General features: G+C 39.8%; 1 protein-coding gene across 2 annotated transcripts in view; it reads right to left on the bottom strand.

The window, feature by feature from the left end:
- Ndfip1 (Nedd4 family interacting protein 1) overlaps nucleotides 1-20,700 on the bottom strand; it is a 43,004-nt gene that overhangs the window by 6,473 nt on the left and 15,831 nt on the right. For both annotated transcript variants that reach the window (XM_055622615.1, XM_055622614.1), the window contains exons 2-6: nucleotides 17,085-17,172; nucleotides 12,617-12,747; nucleotides 9,646-9,733; nucleotides 8,839-8,963; nucleotides 4,084-4,150 (exon numbers count right to left, since the gene is read on the bottom strand). In XM_055622615.1, coding sequence (XP_055478590.1) covers nucleotides 4,084-4,150; nucleotides 8,839-8,963; nucleotides 9,646-9,733; nucleotides 12,617-12,747; nucleotides 17,085-17,172 — 499 coding nt within the window. The remainder of the gene's footprint in view (nucleotides 1-4,083; nucleotides 4,151-8,838; nucleotides 8,964-9,645; nucleotides 9,734-12,616; nucleotides 12,748-17,084; nucleotides 17,173-20,700) is intronic.

Raw genomic sequence — 20,700 nt, 5'->3', positions numbered from 1 at the left:
GATGGTTTGACAGCACCAAACTCACACATTCAGCCCTCAAATGTGCCCCTCAAATGAAAGCCCTCCTTCAGAGATACTCTTCAATGCCATTGATACAATGTACCAATGCAATGCTATAAAGTTCACTGCATACAAGGCAGTGAGTTTTAATGTATTTACTGACTTGTACAACAATCACAATCTAATTCAGGCCTTTTTGTCATCCCTCTCCCAACCAGTGGACCTTAGTAGTGGTTACTCATTCACCTGAGCCCTCCTCTTCTGTCCCAGCTCCAAGTAATCATTAACCTAGTTTGTTTTAAGGAATTTTTAAATAAACTCAGTGGTAAAAAGTTCTTTTTTTAGTAAAAACCAAGTTATCAATGTTGAGACTAATGAGTATCATTCAGTTTGACACCAAAAGCACAGAAATATAGTACAGGCTAACCTTCACAGGCTGGTTCTCCTGAAATGGCAGCGCCATCACTGGAAAGGAGGGCCTGGCAGCACCATATGGGACTGTATTTGCTAGCTATTCCAAGTGCTGAGAAAAGCTTAAAATTTTAAGGTATTTATGTAAAGTATCTTGATTTTTAAATGCTGCCAACTAATTTAAAGCAACTTTAAAAATAACTAGGGTAAACTACGAAGTAGTGACACACCCTTAATCCCAGCAATCAGGAGACAAAGGCAGGCAGATAACTCAATTTCAGGATAGCCTGGTCTACAGAGTGAATTCCAGGACAGATAGGACTACTCAGAGAAACTCTGTTTCAAAAAACCGAAATAACAACTGGGGTAAACAAACTACTAGAGTTCACTAGCTGCAGGTCCGGAGCCACCAGCTTGGGTATGCTCTGCACAGATCCCTATAGACGTTCCCAGAGACACAAGGAGAGGCTGCAAACATACAGATTTAAATAGACGGTGCTTATAATGAAATAGAACACAGCAAAAAAGGCTCAATAATAAAATATCAATCCTTCTTCCGGGAAACACTGATATAAAAATCAGTCCATTAACTGTATTTAGTTTATATTACAAATAAGCCAACTGAAAAATGCCTATTATTTCTTCTTTTTAAAAAATTTTTATTTTTATTTTGTGTGCATTAGTGTGAAGTGGTGTCAGATCCCTTGGAACTGGCATTACAGACAGTTGTGAGTTGCTATGTGGGTGCTGGGAACTGAACCTGGGTCCTTTGAAAGAGTACACGGTACCCTTAACCACTGAGCCATCTCTCCAGCCCCTGTTTCTCCTTTGATCCATCTGGACTTTGGTCTATCTTTCAGCCAGTGAGTGATCAGCTTTACTCTTCATCATCTTTCAAATGGTGCTAGGGATTAAGGCCAAGGACTGAGCACGTAGGCAAGTGTCCTAGGCCACTGGGCTCAATACTCAACCCAGCTTTTCTCTCGGAGTCCATCTGAGAGAATAAACAAGGCAAACGTTATTCCTCCTGAGTCATTCTCCTGCTACTTAGTTTTATTAAACTTGTGGAAATCAAGGGAGGGGGAAATTCACCCTTTCTCTTTCTGGAAACATTAGATTCCAGTAATCCGGAATAGATAATGCCCCAGTGCAAGAGGGAATGATGCCATGGATGACTTGCATTTTCTAAGATGCAGGGTCAGTAATGCTTGGATCTACTGACTAAGAAAGGCAGGTCTCAACTCTCAAGCTCCTGCTGGCCTTAGGTGTTGGGCTGAGCTAGCCAGATTCAGGAAGAACAGTCCCTCCAACAGCTCGGACAGAGGATACACGAAGGTGTGTAAAGCAGGAACTAAACATGGTGGTGCACACTAGGGAGGCAGAGGCAGGAGGATCAAGCAAGCTCAAGGACTTCTTGATCTACAGAGTGAGGCCAGCGACAGAGTACATAGCAGGACCTTGTCTCAAAAGGAAACAGAAAAGGAGATAGTCAAATTAGGGATCTGAACATCAGGCATGGTGGTGCACCTCTACAATCCAATACTTGAAAGGAACAGGAAAGAAGATCAGTTCTAGGTTATCCTCAGCTATGTATCCGTGTAGGCCAGCCTGTAGACCAGCCTGGCCTACACTGGGACTTTGCTTAAAAAAAAAAATAAAAAATAAAGAGAGAGAGAGAGAGAGAGAGAGAGAGAGAGAGAGAGAAGGAAAACAAACAAAACCAAAAAGAAAGAAGGCCAGGTGTAGCTGCACAAGCCTTTAATCTCAGCATTTGGGAGGCAAAGAGCCAGGGCTATACAGAGAAATCATCTCAAAACAAAAACAAAAACAAAACAACAAAAGCAAACAAATGAAAACAAAAAAAGAAAGGTCTAAACCAGGAAAAAAAAGGTTTTGGTGATAACCAAGAGTCACATCATGAGTGCTGACCTTTGTAGGACAGAGTGATAATGTCACAGATGTCCAATGCCAATTATATTATCTTTCTTTTTAAAACTTTACTTTTAATTATATGTTTTCTGTGTTGGGGTATGTGCAGGTGAGTACAGGCACTCTCATGGTCAGATGTGGGTACTGGGAATCAAACTTGGGTCCCCTGCAAAACACTCTGAACTCTTAACCACTGAACCATCCCTCAAGCCTCATCATCTTTGAAAGCTACTGGATAGCTCTGTTATTGCTTTGTAGACATGACAGCAATGATGAGGATAGCCTGTTATTATATCACACATATTTCCTTATAAATAACAAAGCCACCTTAAAATAATTCACCAATACTAATTTCCTTACTTTAATGATTAGAAAGAAAATAATTTAAAATAATGAAAATTATAATCTGAAGATTAATAGCCAGACTATCTTCATGTGCACAAGCACGCACATGTGTGTATGTATACGTGTGTGTGTGTATGTAGAGGTTTTTTTGTTGTTGTTGTTGTTTTTTGTTTTTCTTTGTTTTTTCAAATCTTGGCTGTCCTGGAACTAGTTCTGTAGACCAGGCTGACCTAGAACTCAGTGATCTGCCTCCCAACTGCTGGGATTAAAGGGGTGGGGGGTAGCCTCCACCACCAGGCCTAGCCAAATAGTTTTAATCTGTCCTTTTACTACAAAGTAAGTCTTATCGATGATGACTACGGAATTCTAGAAACCCCACAATTTCAGAAGTTATGTGCATTGGAGCTACATATAAATTTTCTGTGGTCTACTGACAGATCTAGCCAAAGAAGGCTCACATACATAATTAATTCAGCTGGTTAGAGTACATTTATAATCAACTTGGGGTTGAGTGTGCAAGCCCTCTGTGGCAGTAACTAGAAGTAGAAAAAAATCTACACTATAGTGTCACCAGTATGCCCAATGATCAGAATTAAACGGAGCAGGAAAAGCACTTCACAAACTGTTATATTAACATACATGCTCTACTCTACTCTACTGCTGGAAACTACCTGACCTTTAAGGAAGAAGCATTTGAAAATGACATTTTAAATTGTTGATGAATACTATACAGTGAAATGAGGCTTTGCTAAAGTAATTATAGCTGTCTAATTTACATTTGTTAGAGGTTGCTCTGATTCGTGTATATTGTTGCCTGGATACACCTATCCTTGTTATGTAAACCTACCTGACTGGCTGATTAAAGGGCCTATACCTTAGGCAGGGCAGATCTGGGTAGGCATGGCTAAGGTTCCTAGGCTTTTGAGGACAGGAGAATAAAAAAAAAAAAGAGACGAACAAAAAGAGAGGAGGAAGGAGGACACCATGATGGTTAGATGGAGAAGGAACCATGTGGGCGAGGAGGAAGGACTCCAAGGATAACATGGATGGAGAAAACACCAAGAATATAAGCAAGTATCTTGGGATTATGGACGGAAGCTAGACCAGATGAGGATGGTAAGGGAGGATGGCATTGGATGGGGGCTTGGAGATGGATGGTGAGGTTACTGAGATAGCAATATCTGCCGGGCTCAAGATAAATAAGGCAATTATAAAATCTAACAGGTGTCTGTGTCATTATTTGTGATAGTGGGTTAGATAATAGCACGGTGATATTCTTAGGGCTAATAATAAACATTATATAGCCCAACACTCTTTTTTTTATTTACAACAGACATTTTTTTAAAAATTTAAGGAAAAAAAAATTTAATTTCATTTTCTTATGTTAAAAGCACTTACCTAAAACCAAGAACACCCACCAGAGCCAGTACTGGCCATCAAAGTATCCAGGGAAATAGGTAGAAAACTGAAAGAAAGAAAAGAAAGAAAAAGGGCAAAGACTTTATTTCAGGCTAACAGAACAATTTCATATACTAATTTAGAGGCACACAAAACACAACTGTCACTTAGACCATTTATAAGTATTTTTTAATCATTTATTTAATGAGCATGTTTTGCCTATATTATTGTATGTGCACCACATGAATGCTTGGTGCGTGAATGCTTCCAGTTTGGAAGAGAGTATCAGCTTCCCTTGGAATTAGCATTATAAATGGTTGTGAGCCACCGTATGGGTGCTGGGAATCAAACCCAGGTCCCCTGCAAAAACAAATAGTAACCACTGAACCATCTCTAGCACCACAAAAAAAAAAACAAAAAAACAAAAACAAAAAAAAAAAAAAACACAACTGTAAAAAATAAGATATATTCACTTTTAATTTGTTTCAATAAATGCAAACCAGCTTCTTCAAATGGGGGGGGGACCTTAACGTTTTCTGCTCTACTATAGACTCCTCATTTTGCAAATATACAAAAGAATGGGCTTTGCATGTATTCAGATACGGGTGGAGGGAGGGCAAAGGGGTGGAGTGGCTGGTATATAGCTCAGGATGGATTTAGTTTTGCTCTTTCTGTTTCAGTCTCCCAAGTGTTGGAATAACACACTTGTGCCACCATATCAGCTCTTGGTTTTGTTAGAAAACTTTCAAAAATCCCTAGCATGATAGTACATGACTCTAATCTGGCAATCTTCCACAAAGTATTTCCCATCTGAATATGTTTCTAATTCTATTGTTTGCATTCAGTACTAGAGGCAATTGTTTGGCTGACATCACTGTCTCCATGCCAGCAAGGGCCTGTTTGTTACTAACCTTGACTTCAGAACTTTGTATCATGTACTTCACAGTAGGCCTATACCTTTGCCAGGAACGGGCACAGCACACTGTTTTAGTAAGAACTGAAGGCCTCTTAAAAGAGAAAAAGAATACAGATCCCCCCCCCCCAAAAAAAAAAAATGATTAACTGAGCTGAGTGTGGTGGCACATGCCTTTAATCCCAGCACTCAAGAGTCAGAGGAAGGTGGATCTCTCCAGGCCAGCCTGGTCTACAAAGTGAGTTCCAGAAAAGACAAGGCTATTACACAAAGTAACCCTGTCTCAAAAAAACCAAATGAAAAGAAAAAGCCATTAACTTTATGATATAACACAAACAATATGCATTCAGTAAAAATCATCTTCTGCATTTGAGTCTTTCCCCAGCCTTGTGCTAGGTAGGATGAAAACAGTCTCTCAGGATGCTGGGTGGTGGTAGCCAGTCACAGCTCTCAGGCAGCCTCAAGATCACAGGGCAAAACAGCTGAGATTCTAGCATATTCTGACACTATACTATGCCATTCTGCAAGGTGAATATTTTAAATCATGTGTAGTTCACAGTCTTCTGTGAAGTACTGTTGTGTTTCAGTATAATATCTAAACCACCAGCTTTTAAACTGGATGAGAGCGAGAACTATAGCAATAAGCTGAAGTTTCAGCTCTCCCTGTTGATGCTGAAGTGCTGTTCTACTGAACCTCTCTGGCAGGACTTATTTTGGTGGGGAATTAAAAACTTCAATTTTTTTTTTTTCTGACTTGCCTTGGTTTTTGTTAGATTCCAAGGATACTTAATAATGTAAGTTCAGTCTTTCTAATAGCTTATATTTTTGACCACTTAGTTAAAGATTTAGTGTTTAATAGATCTGTAACCAATTTTACTGGCGTACAAGGTCTGAGAATTAAAATGCAGTATTTCCTCTTTGTCCATGGAAGACAGCTTTCAAGACCATCATGAATGCTTAAAATGACACAGTTCCAAATCCTATACATATGTATATACAATTTTTCTGTATATATGAACCTTTGATAAAGTTTGATTTATGAATTGCATACAATTAGTGTCACCTGAAATAACTAAAAATATACTGTGATAATTTATACAAACATGGTTCTTAAAAAAAAATCTTGCTGCCATAAACATCTGAGAAACCTCAGGATGGGATTTTTTTCCCTCTTTCATCATTCTGTGAAAATTTTCACTGGAAAGAAGTGTGTAGCTTCTCTTTGCAAATGCAAACTGCCAACATCACTCCTTTCACAATTTGGGACCGTGAACATTTAAAAAGGATTACAACTGCAAGCACTGTGGTACCAAGATGATCTGAGAAGCAGAGGGCTCCTGACCAAGGCAAGTTTTGAACAGGATGGTCTGAGAAATTTTACTGCTCTATATGGCAAGCCATTAAAAATGTATCAAATGGGGCCAAGAACGAGTGCATGTCTTTGATCGTAGCACTAGGGAGGTAGAGGAAGGCGAATCTCTGCGAGTTCAAAGCCAGCCTGGTCTATACAGAAAGTTCCAGTCCAGCCAGGGCTAAATAGTGAGATGTTGTCTCAAGTCAAAACAATGAAACAAACAAACAAATAACAACAAAAAACTTATCACCCATTTTTTTTCTGAAAAATTCAGACTTTAACCAAAGGTAACAGACTGAGAAGCAGAGATGCTGGAGGCTCCAGTGCATACTTTTCTTTTCTCTCCTTCTTTCTATTCTGTGTGCGCGCAAGTACACAGCTTGACACGCATGCGGAAGTTAGAGAAGCTCAGGTGTTGGTCCTAGCCTTCCACCCTGTTAAAAACAGCGTCTCTGCATGCTACAGACAGACGCTAGTCAGCCTGTTTCCCTTCCAGATTCTTCTCTTTGCCTCTTTTCTCCCCACAGGAGCACTGGCAGCACAAAGCATGTACTACTGCGTCTGGCTTTTAGTTTTTTAGGAATCCAAAATCATGCTTTTGTGGCAAGGACTTTCCCACCAATCCATTTCCCCAGCTCCTAATATTTTATTTCTTAATAAAGTGACAATTAAAATTGTAAAAAGAAATGACTACTTCTCTTGGACTTGGGTCTTCAGGTCCATGGGTTCTGACTGTTTTTTCCGAAGTCAATGTTTTTAAATGAATATAAATTAGCCATCCAGGAAGAAACCAAAATTATCTAATTTTCAAAGGATTTTGGGTTCCTAAAATAGTCAATGAATGCTTTAGAATTGCCTTGAAAAGCTACAATGGCCAATTAACATCCATTAGTTAATAATGGGTGTGCTGTTCATGTGTGAGGTGCATACATGATGCAAACTTGCACCTGTGTGCTCAGACACACACAGAAACCAGGGCAAGACATCAGGTGTCTTCCTCTATCACGCTTCACCTCACTAAAGCAGATGCTTGCCTTTTTGACTAGACTAGCTGCTCAGCGATCTCTGGGATCTGCCATCTCTACTCTCCAATGCTGTGGTGATTCTAGACATGTGCAGTTACACCCACCTTTTTATGTGGGTACGGACTCAAACTGGGGTTCTCATGCTTGCCAGCTAGTGCTCCTACCCACTGAACCATCTCCCCAGGTACAGTATGCCAATTTATAACAATCTGGTTTTGTCTGCCAGGTTGACAACAGCAACAAACTCATCTGTTTGTACACAGGCTTTTCCTGTGTAACTCACTATGTAATTAGGCTGGCCTTGAACTCATAGAGAACCACCCATCTCTGCTGGGATTAAAAGTGTGGGACCGTACGGGTGGCAGCAAAGTACATTTTAAAAAAAGTACTGAACCCACTGGTAAATCTGGTTCAATGTCTAGGCCTTTTTTTTTTTTTTTTTTGGGGGGGGGGGGAATGGTTTCTCTTGCCCTGGCGATCTTGGAACTAGTTATATAGACCAGGGTGTCTTCGAATTCAGAGATCCACCTGAGTCTGCTTCCCTAGTACTGGGATTAAAGGCCTGTGCCACCACCTCAAGGCAACATTTAGGCTTTTAAAGTATACTTTGCATCAGACCCTGAACCTTTGGCAGCTCCATTAAGATCATCACTAAGGAGTATTCCGAGAATACTGGAGATGGCCACCGCAGCTGAGATGGTCAGGCAAAAAGACAAGAAAAACCCAATCCAGTTGAAGAGGAATGCCACTGTAAGAGTGGAGGGAAAAGATAGGTTAGCCAGAGCTCCAAGAGACTGAGTATAAGGGTATTCTGGGTTTATTAAAGAATTTCTACAATCCCAGGCCAAACATCTTGTAGACCTTGGCTCCCTCTTTGAAAGCATTTTTAAACAGTTGTGTGGCTTTGAACAAATTAAAGATAGCTGTTTTTGTTTTTGTTTTTTTTAAGAACCTAGATGTTTTAGAATTTCAATTATTTTATGCAGCTTCACCTGGGAAATCCCATATCACTGAAGACATACAGTGCTATAATTTTATCAAAGGAAATTCTCTAATGGAACACTAGACATATTTCTGCATAAGCAGTCCTAGAAGTAAAATCTAGGGAAGGATACACAAAGTAATGAGGTTAAAATTATAAGAGAATTGACATGAATGCCTGCCTTTTCTGAGACAGCAAAGAGATACCCTTTGTTTCAAAGAAACTCCAGGCTGTATACATCCATTAGCATATTGTAAACATCAAAACAACCTATAAGATAGATTATCACCTTACAGATCTGTACATGAAACATGAAGATAGGAACTGTGTGCAATAGATTTTAGCTCGCTTTATCTTTGAACCAGAACAAAGACAAACCAAATTATCACTTTAAATATTAAAATATCAAAACATGAAAATATTCAAATATTTTCAAATACTGCTTCTCTTCACAATCTATGTTCTCTGCTATGCAACTTACCCTGACAATAAGAATCCACTTAATTAGAGAAAGACCAAATCCTGAGATGGCCCCATACCTTCCCGCAGCTGAGGTGGTCAGGCAAAAAGACAAGAAAAACCCAATCCAGTTGAAGAGGAATGCCACTGTAAGAGTGGAGGGAAAAGATAGGTTAGCCAAGGACAGAGTTCTTTGCAGCAGCCTCTGCTTACATGGCTTTCCCAAGGACACCAAGGAGCCTCCTCTTCACCACCTATCTCTGCCTCCCCACAAGCATTTTTCAATCTCTCAAGAGAGAGACTTTGAGTCTCATGTTTTATCCTCTATATGTGCTGTTGTCTGTGCCAAACACGCTGTTCCTGTCTTTGCTGCCATACAGATTAGTAAGTAAACTAAATGCTGTGGATATTACACTGGAGGCCCCAGGTAAATGTGATTTAAGTTATCATTCTGCTCTATGTCTTCTGACAGCTCATAGCATCACTTTTTTTGCACTGAGTTTTCTGTGTTTTTAATAGAGTAAATAAAATAGGTGCTCACTGGTAAGTGAGGTGCATAAAAACATAAATTAAGACAACACAAAGAAGAAAATCAGATTGACCTTGATCTATCAGAAAAATAGAAGCTTATAGAACAAAACCCATCAGATAAAGTTGCTACATTCCTACTGTGCTATCTGGGTATGAGCAGGCATGATAGCAATGGGCCCTGGGGGCCTGGAAGAAAAGAATTGGTGTGTGTAAATATGCAGCGCCCATAATCATACTTCCCATTGATGAATTCAGAGCATTTGGGTTTGTAGGAAGTGACTGCTGCGTATACACTTACTGAAAAAAGTTAACATAAAAATCCCATCATTTCCTATCCTCAGCTGGTCAGTATCATCAAAGTCATCTCGACCCACAAAATCTTCATCCTAAACAAAGGAAAAAGAATAAGGCACGGTCATAATGAATTATTTCTGGACAAAGGAATGACAACAGAAAAAAAAAAAAAAACTAATAGATGGGGCTGGAGAGATGGCTCAGTGGTTAAGAGCACCGTCCATACTTCTAAAGGACCGGGGTTCAATTCCCAGCACCCACATGGCAGCTCACAACTGCCTGCTCCAAAGGATCTAACACCTTCACACTAATGCACATAAAATAAAGTTAAATAAATTTTTTAAAAAAAGCACAATACAAGTGAATACAAGTATCTAGGAGTACATTTATTACTGGTTTAATCCAGAACTAAGCATTAAAGGCTCAGCAACTTGGAGCAAAAATGAATCATTTTAATATCCTAAGAGCTTTCAAAACTATTTATTTATAGAGTAAGTTATTATTCTTATTCTTAGTTATTGTTTGTACTGTGGACTGAACCTAGGTTCTCACCTCACAAATGTCAAGCAGGAACTACCATTAAGCTACATTTCTAGATCCATAGCAAATTATTTTAAGAAGATTCCCTCAGTTAGGCATGGTGGCACATCTTTAACCCTAGCACTCACGAGGCAGAGGCAGGTAGAGTTCTGTGACTTTCAAGCCAGCATGGTCTACAGAGCAAGTTCTAGCTCACCAAGGGATGTGTGGGACTCTACCTCAAACAAACAAACAAAAAATTAACTACACATATGACTTAAGGAGTACCAGCAACCCAAGGTCTGCTGGAGACCTGTAATATCAGGAGCTAGAGCCCACTGAAGAGGCAACAGTGGCATCTCAAATGCTTCCAAGGGGCAAGGACAGAATGCTCATCCATGAAGAACACATGGCTGTCCACTGCTCAGCAACATAAGCATTTGTTTGCACTGGAACACAGATCTGAAAACTCCTTCCTTACTGACAGACAGGATCTGTCCATCCTAATCTGAAAAGACAATTATTATTACTATAGCCTAAAAGGAACATGATCCTGGCCAACAGGAAGGTATGTGGCCAACCTTCTCAAATGATGTAGACTATGTAACATATGTAACTATGTAGAAAAGTAACCTGGATACAACTTCAAAGTAAAACTGACCATACTTCTCCATAGTTCAATGAGTGCTCCTCAAATGAATGGTCTTCAGGACAAATAAAACTTATTTTATAGCAGAAAGGTATGGGAAGATCTGTACCAAATGCTACAGACATTCCCTGTGGAGACTGGGACCTAGATGGGCACTGGCAGTGGTCACTTTCTTTTGTGATTTAACAACCTTCCTCTACTGTTGGAAATTTTTATGACATATCATTTGTTTTATACTTAAAAAAATTAGCAAATGTCTAATATTCTGACTTAATATTAATAATATGATGATTAATAACATGATGCAAATTTAAATTAGTCCTGTTTTAGTATTCATTTTGAATAACTACTCAAAGATAGACTCCAAAGATAACTTAAAGTGACTTCTGAGAGTACTGTCACTTTAAGTGTATTTCTTATTCCTTATTCGTATTTCTTCATATCCTCTCTATGTCCCGTGACTCCTTCTATACACTGTTTCTAGGTTCTTGCTTTTTAAAATAGCACTAGGCCTTTTCACACTCTTGTTCAAAAATTTGAAGAATCTCCCTAAGCTACACACCAGCTGCAAATGTCTCAAGCTTACTGTTCCAAGGATGCGATAAATTACAGTTCTGGTCACATCTCCAAACTCCCTTTGCAAACTCCTTGCTCACACAAAACTAATCATTATATCCACAGAACTGCTCTGTCCCTGGTTGAACATATATGTGTTCTGGGCTTTTCCCACTATCAAAACTCTACAAACCCATCTACAAACCCAGTATTCTCCCTATGATCATCTAGTAGAAAGACACAGTTCTTGATGTTCTTGCACAGCTCTTGTGCTGTATAGATTTAAGATAAGAGTTTCTCTGGGTAGCCTTAGCTGTCCTAGACTTGTTTTGTAGACCACGCTGACCTCGAACTCACAGAGATGCACCTGCTTCTGCCTCCTTGAGTGCTGGGATTACAGGTGTGTGCCAATGCAACCAGTTCTACTTGTCTACTTTTAAGTAGAGCTAGGGGTCCAAGGCTGCACAAGAGCAGACATACTATAGAAGGTGTACTGCCTGCTGCTGCCACTTGCTGAGTGTCTACTTACTCTTGATTCCTTCCTTCCAGCATCCCATGAATCCCAGGCTGGTTATGAACTCAGTATGCAGCTGAGGATGACCTTAAACTTCTAATCTTCTTGTTTCCACCTCCTGAGTGGTGCGATTACAGGTATGTGCCACCATATTTGGAGTATGCTGTGCTGGGGATCAAACCCAGGGCTCTGTACATGCTAGGCACCCTACCAACTGAGCTATACTCCTACTCCTAGCTGCATCAATCTTAAATCTCTCTCCCATCTTCAGCAGGCTAGAAGGGATCTGAACCTACAGATGGCACACAAATGGTATAATCTGGAATGTTGGAGACACAAAGTTTACATGGATGGTGCTAGGTCTCATGAATTCAATGATGTCATTTGTATTTCCTCTCTCCATAGGCATCCCTAACAGTTATGAGCTAAAACCAAAATATTAAGTGTGTGTACAAATCAAGGCAAAGCCAGTGTATTACCTAAGTCCTCTCCTCCCATCCCAGGAGGCTTGAAGGGGAGGTGGCAGTGGTAGTATCCTTAGAAGTACAGCAAAATGAACAGGTCAGTGATTTTCTGCTGAGTGCATCATTTTCAGGAAAGGATGCTTATTATTCCAAATGAAAATATATATGCTTAAAATTAGCTGTAACCAAGGCTATTCCAGTAACTCAATATTGGATAAGAAAATAACTTTATTCCAACTAAGTAGCCCAAAAGCAACATAAAGAAACTGCTTACTCTTCCAGGAACCAAAGGGATCGTGGCTTCAGCCTTGGTTCTCTCAGCCTCGTCATAACTGGGCAGTGTTGTAGCCACGTTATAAGAGGGGGGCTTTGGAAACCCAGATTCATCTTTGTAGTCAAAATATGCTGCAGGAAAAAAAAAGTAACAAAATCTAAATGAAGCAAAAGACATTTATAAACATTCAGGATGATTTTTAAGTTTATATTTAAAAAATAGATTCACTACACCTTTAATCTTAGCACTCAGGAGGTAAAGGCAGGTGGATCTCTGTGAGTTCTAGGGCAGCCTGTGCTATATAGCAAGTTCCAATCCAGCCAAGGCTACATAGTGAGACTCTTGCCAATCAACCAGCCAACCAATCAATCAAAATGAATAAATTTAAAAACTCACTTTATATCCTTACTTCCAATTGTTTTGGACCACTATTGAATTTAAGAAGTATTTTATTTCTGTGGTACTGGGGAATCAAACCCAGAGCCTTGTGCATGCAGACAAGATATGCACTGAGCCACATCTCCAGCCCTCTTTTTATTTTGCCCAGGCTGCCCTTGAACTTACAATCTTCCTGTCCCAGACTTGTAACCACTAGACCTAGTAATTTAAATAGCTATGGAAAATACTTAGCATGCCTGTGATCTCAGATAATTAGGAGATGAATGTTATAGGGTCACAAGCTCCAGCCCAGCCTAGGCAACACAGTAAGATCTCCTATTAAAGGATTTAAAAAGCCTTCACATGTGCACTAAGATCTACATTATATTTCCTCTTAATAACAAATGTATCATCAACAAATGTATTCAAATCAACTTAAGAAAAATGAAAAAGCTTGATATTCATGTGTTCCCGTACTTGGACTCCTGTTTTTACTTCATACTCGGATGTGTTGAGGTAACTAATTTGATTAAAAAATAATTCTATGAAATCTTTCATTTCCTCTTCTGAACACTAGTTCTTGCTCACTGACTTCTATTACAAAGATTCAGCATAACAGAAAAGATGTATTTATAAGGTTAAACTTCCAAACAGTTTCAAGCTTTGGAAAAATTTTCTATAGTTCATGTAACAGTTTTCTTTCTTTTATTCTCCAGTTATAGATGAACTTCTCTGTAAATCTTTTTTTCTCCGAACAAGATCTTGCTGTGTAGCCCAGGCTGGAACTACCTACCACTACTCTGTCTTAACCTCCAGTGTGCTGATATCAGAGGGATGAGCTCCTACAACAGCTAACATAACATTTTACTGCAAAACATTATTGAAATTGTGGATCATCAATGCCCGTTATTAACAGAAAACATATAGGGAACAATATTCTCCCTCTTCCTTCTCCTTGTCTTCTTCTTCAGTAACAGGATCTAGCCATATACAGAACTCAGTCTGTACTCAAATTGTCTCCAGTCTCAGCCTTCCAAGGGCTATTACAGGCATGAGCCAGCATGCCCAGTATTCAGGTGCTGGGTGTAGGGGCACAAGCCTGTAATCCTAACATTTTCCATCCAGGGAAAGGCAGGAAAACCAGGAGTTCAAGATCAGTCTCTCTATACACAGTATTTGTGGACAACCTGATCTATGAGAGACGCTTTCTCAAAACAAAGAAACAAAAATTCAGTATCCATTAAAAAATGGTAAAATAAGAAAACTTCCTTAATTTGATCACAAATATTTAGAAAATACCCAGTAGTATGATCTGGGCTATAAGACCTCAGAGGCAGAGCATTTGCTTCATATGTATAAGGCCCTAATTTCAGTCTCCAGTACTGCAAACAAACACCCAAAGAGAAGATTACAGTCACTGGTAGTTTATTAAAGCTTTCTCCCTTAATGATTAGAGAACCCAGGGCTGAGACAGCTCAGCAGTTACAAGTGCTTGCTGCCACTCCAGAGGTCCCCAGTTTAGTTCCCAGAAGTGGCACTGTGAAGCTCACAACCTCTTTTAACTCTAGCCGCAGAGGATCCCATGTCCTTTTCTGGCCTCTGCTGGCACCCATACAAACATGTTGTATATACACAACCACATGTGTGTATACATTTGAAAAAAAAAAGTTAAGGCTATATGGTTAATATAAGCCATTAGCTGTACCTGAATATGTACAACATATGTACAATGTACCAACAACAAACAAAAGCTCAATAAAATTGAGGTGGGGGTTGTGTGTGTGATCATAACTTCAAAGGCATTACACAGATGCCAACTTTTGTGTGTCTGTGGTATATGCATGTATGTTTGTGGTGAACACTTATGTAAGTATACACACATATGTGTATATGGGGAGGTTAACACTGCCTATCTTCCTCTATCACTTTCTCTCTTTCCCCTCCCCTACTTTGTCTGTGGACTTATGTGGGAGACGATGTTTGGGTGTGTGGTGTATGCTTGTGCACAGGATCACGTGTGTGCACGCGTATGGAGGCCTGAGGCTGACAATGGATACCTTCCTCTACAACTCTTCTTTAAACAAGATCTCTCACTGAATTTGCAGTTCACCAACTGGTTTGACTGGCTGGCCAGAGAGCTCCAAAAGCCTATTTTTCTCTGCCCACTAGCATTGCAGTTACAGACATACGTGAGATCTTGTCTCAAACTCACTGTCTCTGTCCGTCCATTTGTCTGTCTCTCTCCCCTCCCCGTTACCCTACTATCTAATTGGATTTATCTACCAGAGATTGTTTCGAGTTATAATCCCTATGTCAAAAGAAGAATTTTTAGAAAGAATATAGAAAGAAGATAGGTAGAAGTGTTTGAGAAAAAAATATCTCAACTGGTTAAAAGTTGGAGGCAGGAGGGTCAGGAATTAAGGCAAGCACCAGCTACCCAGAGTTGCTTGTATAGGCTAACCCTGCCTAAATAAACAAAACAAAACCAACCCCCAAAACTCAACAAAATTTACAACTACAGAAGATAGATATTCAAATACTAGTCAGGAGGGGATGATTCTGGGTAGCAAAGCATTAAGGACTTTTGATCATGAATGAAACAATGAATCTAAAGTCTTTTAATGAGATGGATACATTTAAGGGAAAACCAGTATGTATGATCAAGGTTGAGTGTGGAAGCTCACACCTGAGATCCCAGCAAGAGGACTGTACACAGTATGCAAGACATGAGCATGATTTCTTTTCCAAGTTTAGAATATGAAAACTATCTGCCTCCAGGGTTGAGGAACAAAGCCAGGACCTCACACATGGCAGGCAAACATTCTACTGAGCTCTATCCCAATCTCCAGGTGTCCTAGTTATAGGCTGATTCCATGAGAAAATCTACAGTTCTTCCAAAGTCTGAATTTTAGCAAGGTAAGTTCAGGAGCTCACAAATCAAAGAACCATAACTACTATAAGGGAACAGAAATGCAAGCAGACCAAGATTAGAGCTTAGAAACTAAAGCAAACTAGAGGTAAAACGATGACCTATGTTCCACACCATTAAAACGATGCCTTCAGAACACCAGCCTACCAATGGAATCAATCTCATATGAATTGTCCCCAGCTTCCCAGTGTCATAATAAAAGGATGCTAAGGCTGTCAAGGCTTTACAAGAATGAATGTCTTCAGTTTTCCTACGATGAAGTAGAAGATGGGTTTCAGTAGTGGCACATGGCCCTACTTGCCACTCTGCCACAATCCCGTTTTACAGAATATGGAAGTGGTTCTATCAAAACTGGTGAGCTGGAGCTGAAGCAATGGCTCCGTGACTAAGAATACCTTTTGCTCTTGCAGAGAACATGGGTTTGATTCCCAGTACTGACATGGCAGTTCACAACCATTTGTAGCTCCAGTTCCAACAACCCTTCATAGAAGCAAAACACTCTCACATAAAATAAAATACATAAATATAATTAAAAACAAAACTGGTGACCTCTGAAGAACTATAGCAGAAATGATTATCAGAAACTGTTATTAAAGTCCTACTGACACTTTTTCTTCCCTCACAGGAGAAGCTTCACTAATGAAGAAATTATGAAAAACAGGTGATCACTTAGTTCAACTCTTTCTTCCATTCTTCCCTATGTTTTTATTTTGTTTTTGTTTTTGAAACTAGGTCTCATGTAGTCCAAGCTGACTTCCAACACGCTAAACACCTCTCCAGTACACCAAACCCAGCCTGTGCCTCAGTTTCCCTTCCTTTAAAGTCAGCTGGAATGAACTTGAGCTCTCTAAAAAGGCAGCTGGTAAATGGGGTTTTGGGACTTTGGTGTCCAGGGTCTTCCTTTTGCTTTGCAGAGGGTCATCTTCTCTGCGTACCTTACAGTGTGTATCTATTCCCTCACCACTAATAAAAGCCCTTCTTTAACACCTGGAAAAAAAGGCAGGTGGTGTTAATCTGGTTTTTAGAGTCAGATAACAATAACACAAGTTTTCACTTTGGGCTACAAATTAAAACTTGGGCCAATTTCTGAGAAGACAAAGAGCAGGCAAGATCTACTGGATGAGTCTGTGAGTGCCAGTCAACCCCGACCTCAGTCCCCACCTGCACTCTCTGCAGAGATGCTGCTGTAAGGTGGAGGAGCGTCACCTGCAGTCTGCTCAGGTTCCCCAGGCTCCTCTTCATTCTGCAACTGAGTAAAAACATCAGATATTAACACACATAAAACAAACTGGAAAGATGCAAACCTAAAAACTAGAACAGCCTATTTGTAAGGCTATCTGGCACTGTGTTTCCTAGAACTTAACATGAGAACCCCCCCCCCCTTTTTTTACAGTATCTTATTCCCAGGAAGAAATATTTTATGGAAATAATCAGACAAAAAGAAAAGGTTACGTAAGAACAATACTCCAAGTAGGCATAGTATATTCATGTAGTCCCAGTACTTGAGAAGTCGAGGCAGGAGCGTAAAGAGTTGCAGACAATAAATGAAGTTTATTTAAAAAAAAAAAAAAAAGGCCAAATGTAGTCCAAGCTTGCCTCAAATTTGTCAGACAGCTGATGAAGGCCTTGAACTCCTGATCTTGCTATCTCTACTTCTCAAGTATTGAGATTATAGTTATGTGCCACCAAGCCCAGCTATCAAAAAATTAGATTAAGGAAAAAATATATAAAGAAAACTTGACAACTTTGATACTTAACTATTACATGAAAAAAGGCTGATCTTTATCAAACAATACAAATTGTATAGTTTTGTTTCTAAAAAGACAATTATATAATGGAAAGATCTAGAATGACAGTTATCTACAATTCAGTACTATCTCTAGGTAATGGAAGTATATTTAGGCTTTAATTTTCGGTACTGAACATTCATCACTTGTATAATTTCTTTGACGTTAGAAAAGCAATCCAGTAGGACAAAGACTAAAAACAGGCAAACCAAGCCTTACCATTTTATTCAGTTTGTGTGCAAATTTAACATTAAGTAACTGAGACAGTTTTGAAAACATAAACTTCTAATCTGTCAGCACACTGTCTTTTCCCAATCTCCACCTTGTTCTGGCTGGCCTAGGTTTTCAGTTTTCTAATTTGGTTTTATAGAGCTGGGATTCAAACTCTGGGTTTTAAGAATCCCAGGCAAGTGGTCCACAGCAGAGCTGATTCTCCAGCTCCTCCAGTTATTTTAAACAGCTCACACTGACTGTGTATGTGTGTTTGCCTATTGCTGCTGTGGATGGCCCACTCAAGTCACTGTCATAAAACAGAAATGTCTCAATAGATTCTATTTTTTTTAAAACAAGCTGGCCTAGACTGGAGTTAAACTCTAAAGGGAATTTACTGATGTAAGCAATAGTCTTATCCAGTTTTCATTATTACCACACAGGAAGTCAACTGAGGGGCTTGTGAAACACACCAACTCCTGAGTACACTTTTTGAAGAAAGCCATGATGAACTGAGACAGAACAGAGCCTGGGTTCTGACATGAAGCATAGCCTGCATCAGTCTCCAATGCTGTGCTATCCAGAACTGATTACTACAGAAATTTACCTTGACATGGGTCCTTCGGCCATGCTCTTAGCAGCATCTACCATCTGGACACTTTCTGCCCCCTTCCTCCCCTTCAGTGCTGATTATAAAACCTAGTACAAACATTTTACCACTGATTTTCATCTCCAGGCCTTGTTTCTTTTTGAGACAGGGCTTTCCTGTGTACCTCAGGCTGTCCTGAAACTCTTCATCCCCTTGTCTCAAATACTGGGATTATAGATATGTGTTACAATTTCTGGCTTGAGCACATTTTTTTTTTAAAGCTCTAACAATCTATTCTTAAATTTAAGGCACACCCAAAATAACTACATTGTAACCTAAGGTAATTTTCCCCTTGGAAATGAAAGCAGACCGGTAAAATAGTTATAATAAAGCATATGTCCAAGGACACCAAATAACAAATTTTTTAAAGAGCTCAGGGGAGCAGGGGTCTCCTCAACCAGTGGTCTTAACATTATCTGAAGCCCTAGAAAGATAATCTTAGCCTCCTCACAACTAATCACCACTGTATGAGAGAAGAGAGTACCAAGCAAGAGACACTGGAAGAATGAGCAAGATGATTATTTGAGAATACAGACTTAACTGTAGCAGTTGGTACCCTTTTTCATTTCAACTTAGCTTGACATTTCTAACCCACTTCAAAATTCTGGAGTCTGGTCAAAGCAAGCATGTTTCCTGTACACAACTTGGTTTCAGAAAAGGAAGCCTGGCAATTCTAAGAAACAGACATTCAAAAACTCAGGTGGTAAAGAGGTCTGGCATGCCAGTAGCTGTAAGATAGGTTATCTGTCTCCTAGCAACTTGGAGATGTGAAATGTGATCACCCCCCAGCACAGTAACAGATAAGAGATCAGAGAAATTCCAGCCTTCTCAGAAACACCATTTCTTTGGTGAGGAAAAGAGAAACATTACCAGGTCAAGATTTTTTTCCTCTTAAAATTCAGTATTTTAGAATCATACAATTCCACCTGAAAGGGAAAACAAAAGCACCCCCCCCCAAAAAAAAAAAAAAAAATTACCACTATGGAGGCTCCACATGTTGGGCTGACCCCAACTCACTGTTCTCACAGCCTCCCCCTCACCCAGAACTCTAATTACTTCTACACTGCTAGCGATAAGATTAGGCTCCAGAAAGCTGCTCTAAAACAAAACACTAGGCAGGAGAGGGAGAAAAGGTAACCATGTTCCAAAAGCCACACATGCTGATCACCATCTATGCTTAGTGATGACTTGCTGAACAACAGAACCTTAAGATCTATATTCTTACACTTTGCAGCCTCAAGTCCACTCACCAATGAAGAAGTGAAATAAATGCACAACTAAAGTGCAGAGTGTGCTAGAAAACAGGTTGCTTGGTTCCACAATGGATTTTGCCCACATTCCTGTTCTGTCCCTGAGAACCTTTCAGGTGCAGCCTACCCAGCCAATCAACTTGGAGATCCTCCCTCTGGATTTCCACCCACAGAGAATGAGCATGCTTCTTCTGGGCCAAGGCTGGAAAGACTCCCACTCTTCCCATCAACTGGGTCAAGTGAGCCCAGGTCCAGCCTAACTGTCACAAAATGGGCCTGGCTGTAGTGGGTCCTTGAGGCAGGGTTAAAAGGGGGAACTTAACTCAAAGTACACACAGTGCCACTAAGGATGGAGCAGTCTGATGGTGACTCTGGAGACTAACAAAACCACTGGAGCTACATCCCTCCCCATTACATCACTTTTTACATTTTGAACCAATTTTATCTTTATTGTGATATACAATAATGGCATTTTTAAACAAACAAAACAAAATAAAATTACTTACAAAGGACATAGAAAAAGCCAGACTACATCTCAGTACTTAGGAGGTTGAAGCTGAAACATCAAGGGCAAGTTCCAGGCCAGCCCTGGCTGCCTCACAGTTGAGACTCTGCCTGCCTAACAAAGGAGCCACACAAACCATTTAGTTTAATACAGACTACCTATCTTTCTAGCAAGACGAAAATGAGCTAATAATCCAACAATCTGAAATCTCAAGTGGCTTTTTGCTTTGTCACACTCTTATACTGTGTCTTGACCAGAATTCCCATATTCCCACTTGGTGCTAATTTGCCATGATACCTCTTGGTCTTGATAACCTTTAATACACACATACACACACACACACACACACACACACACACACACACACACACACACA

The sequence above is a fragment of the Psammomys obesus genome, unplaced genomic scaffold (genome assembly GCF_907164565.1).
Source record: "Psammomys obesus unplaced genomic scaffold, mPsaObe1.curated_primary_1811, whole genome shotgun sequence".
Lineage (NCBI taxonomy): Eukaryota > Metazoa > Chordata > Mammalia > Rodentia > Muridae > Psammomys > Psammomys obesus.
This window is presented reverse-complemented; position numbering and strand designations above follow the sequence as displayed.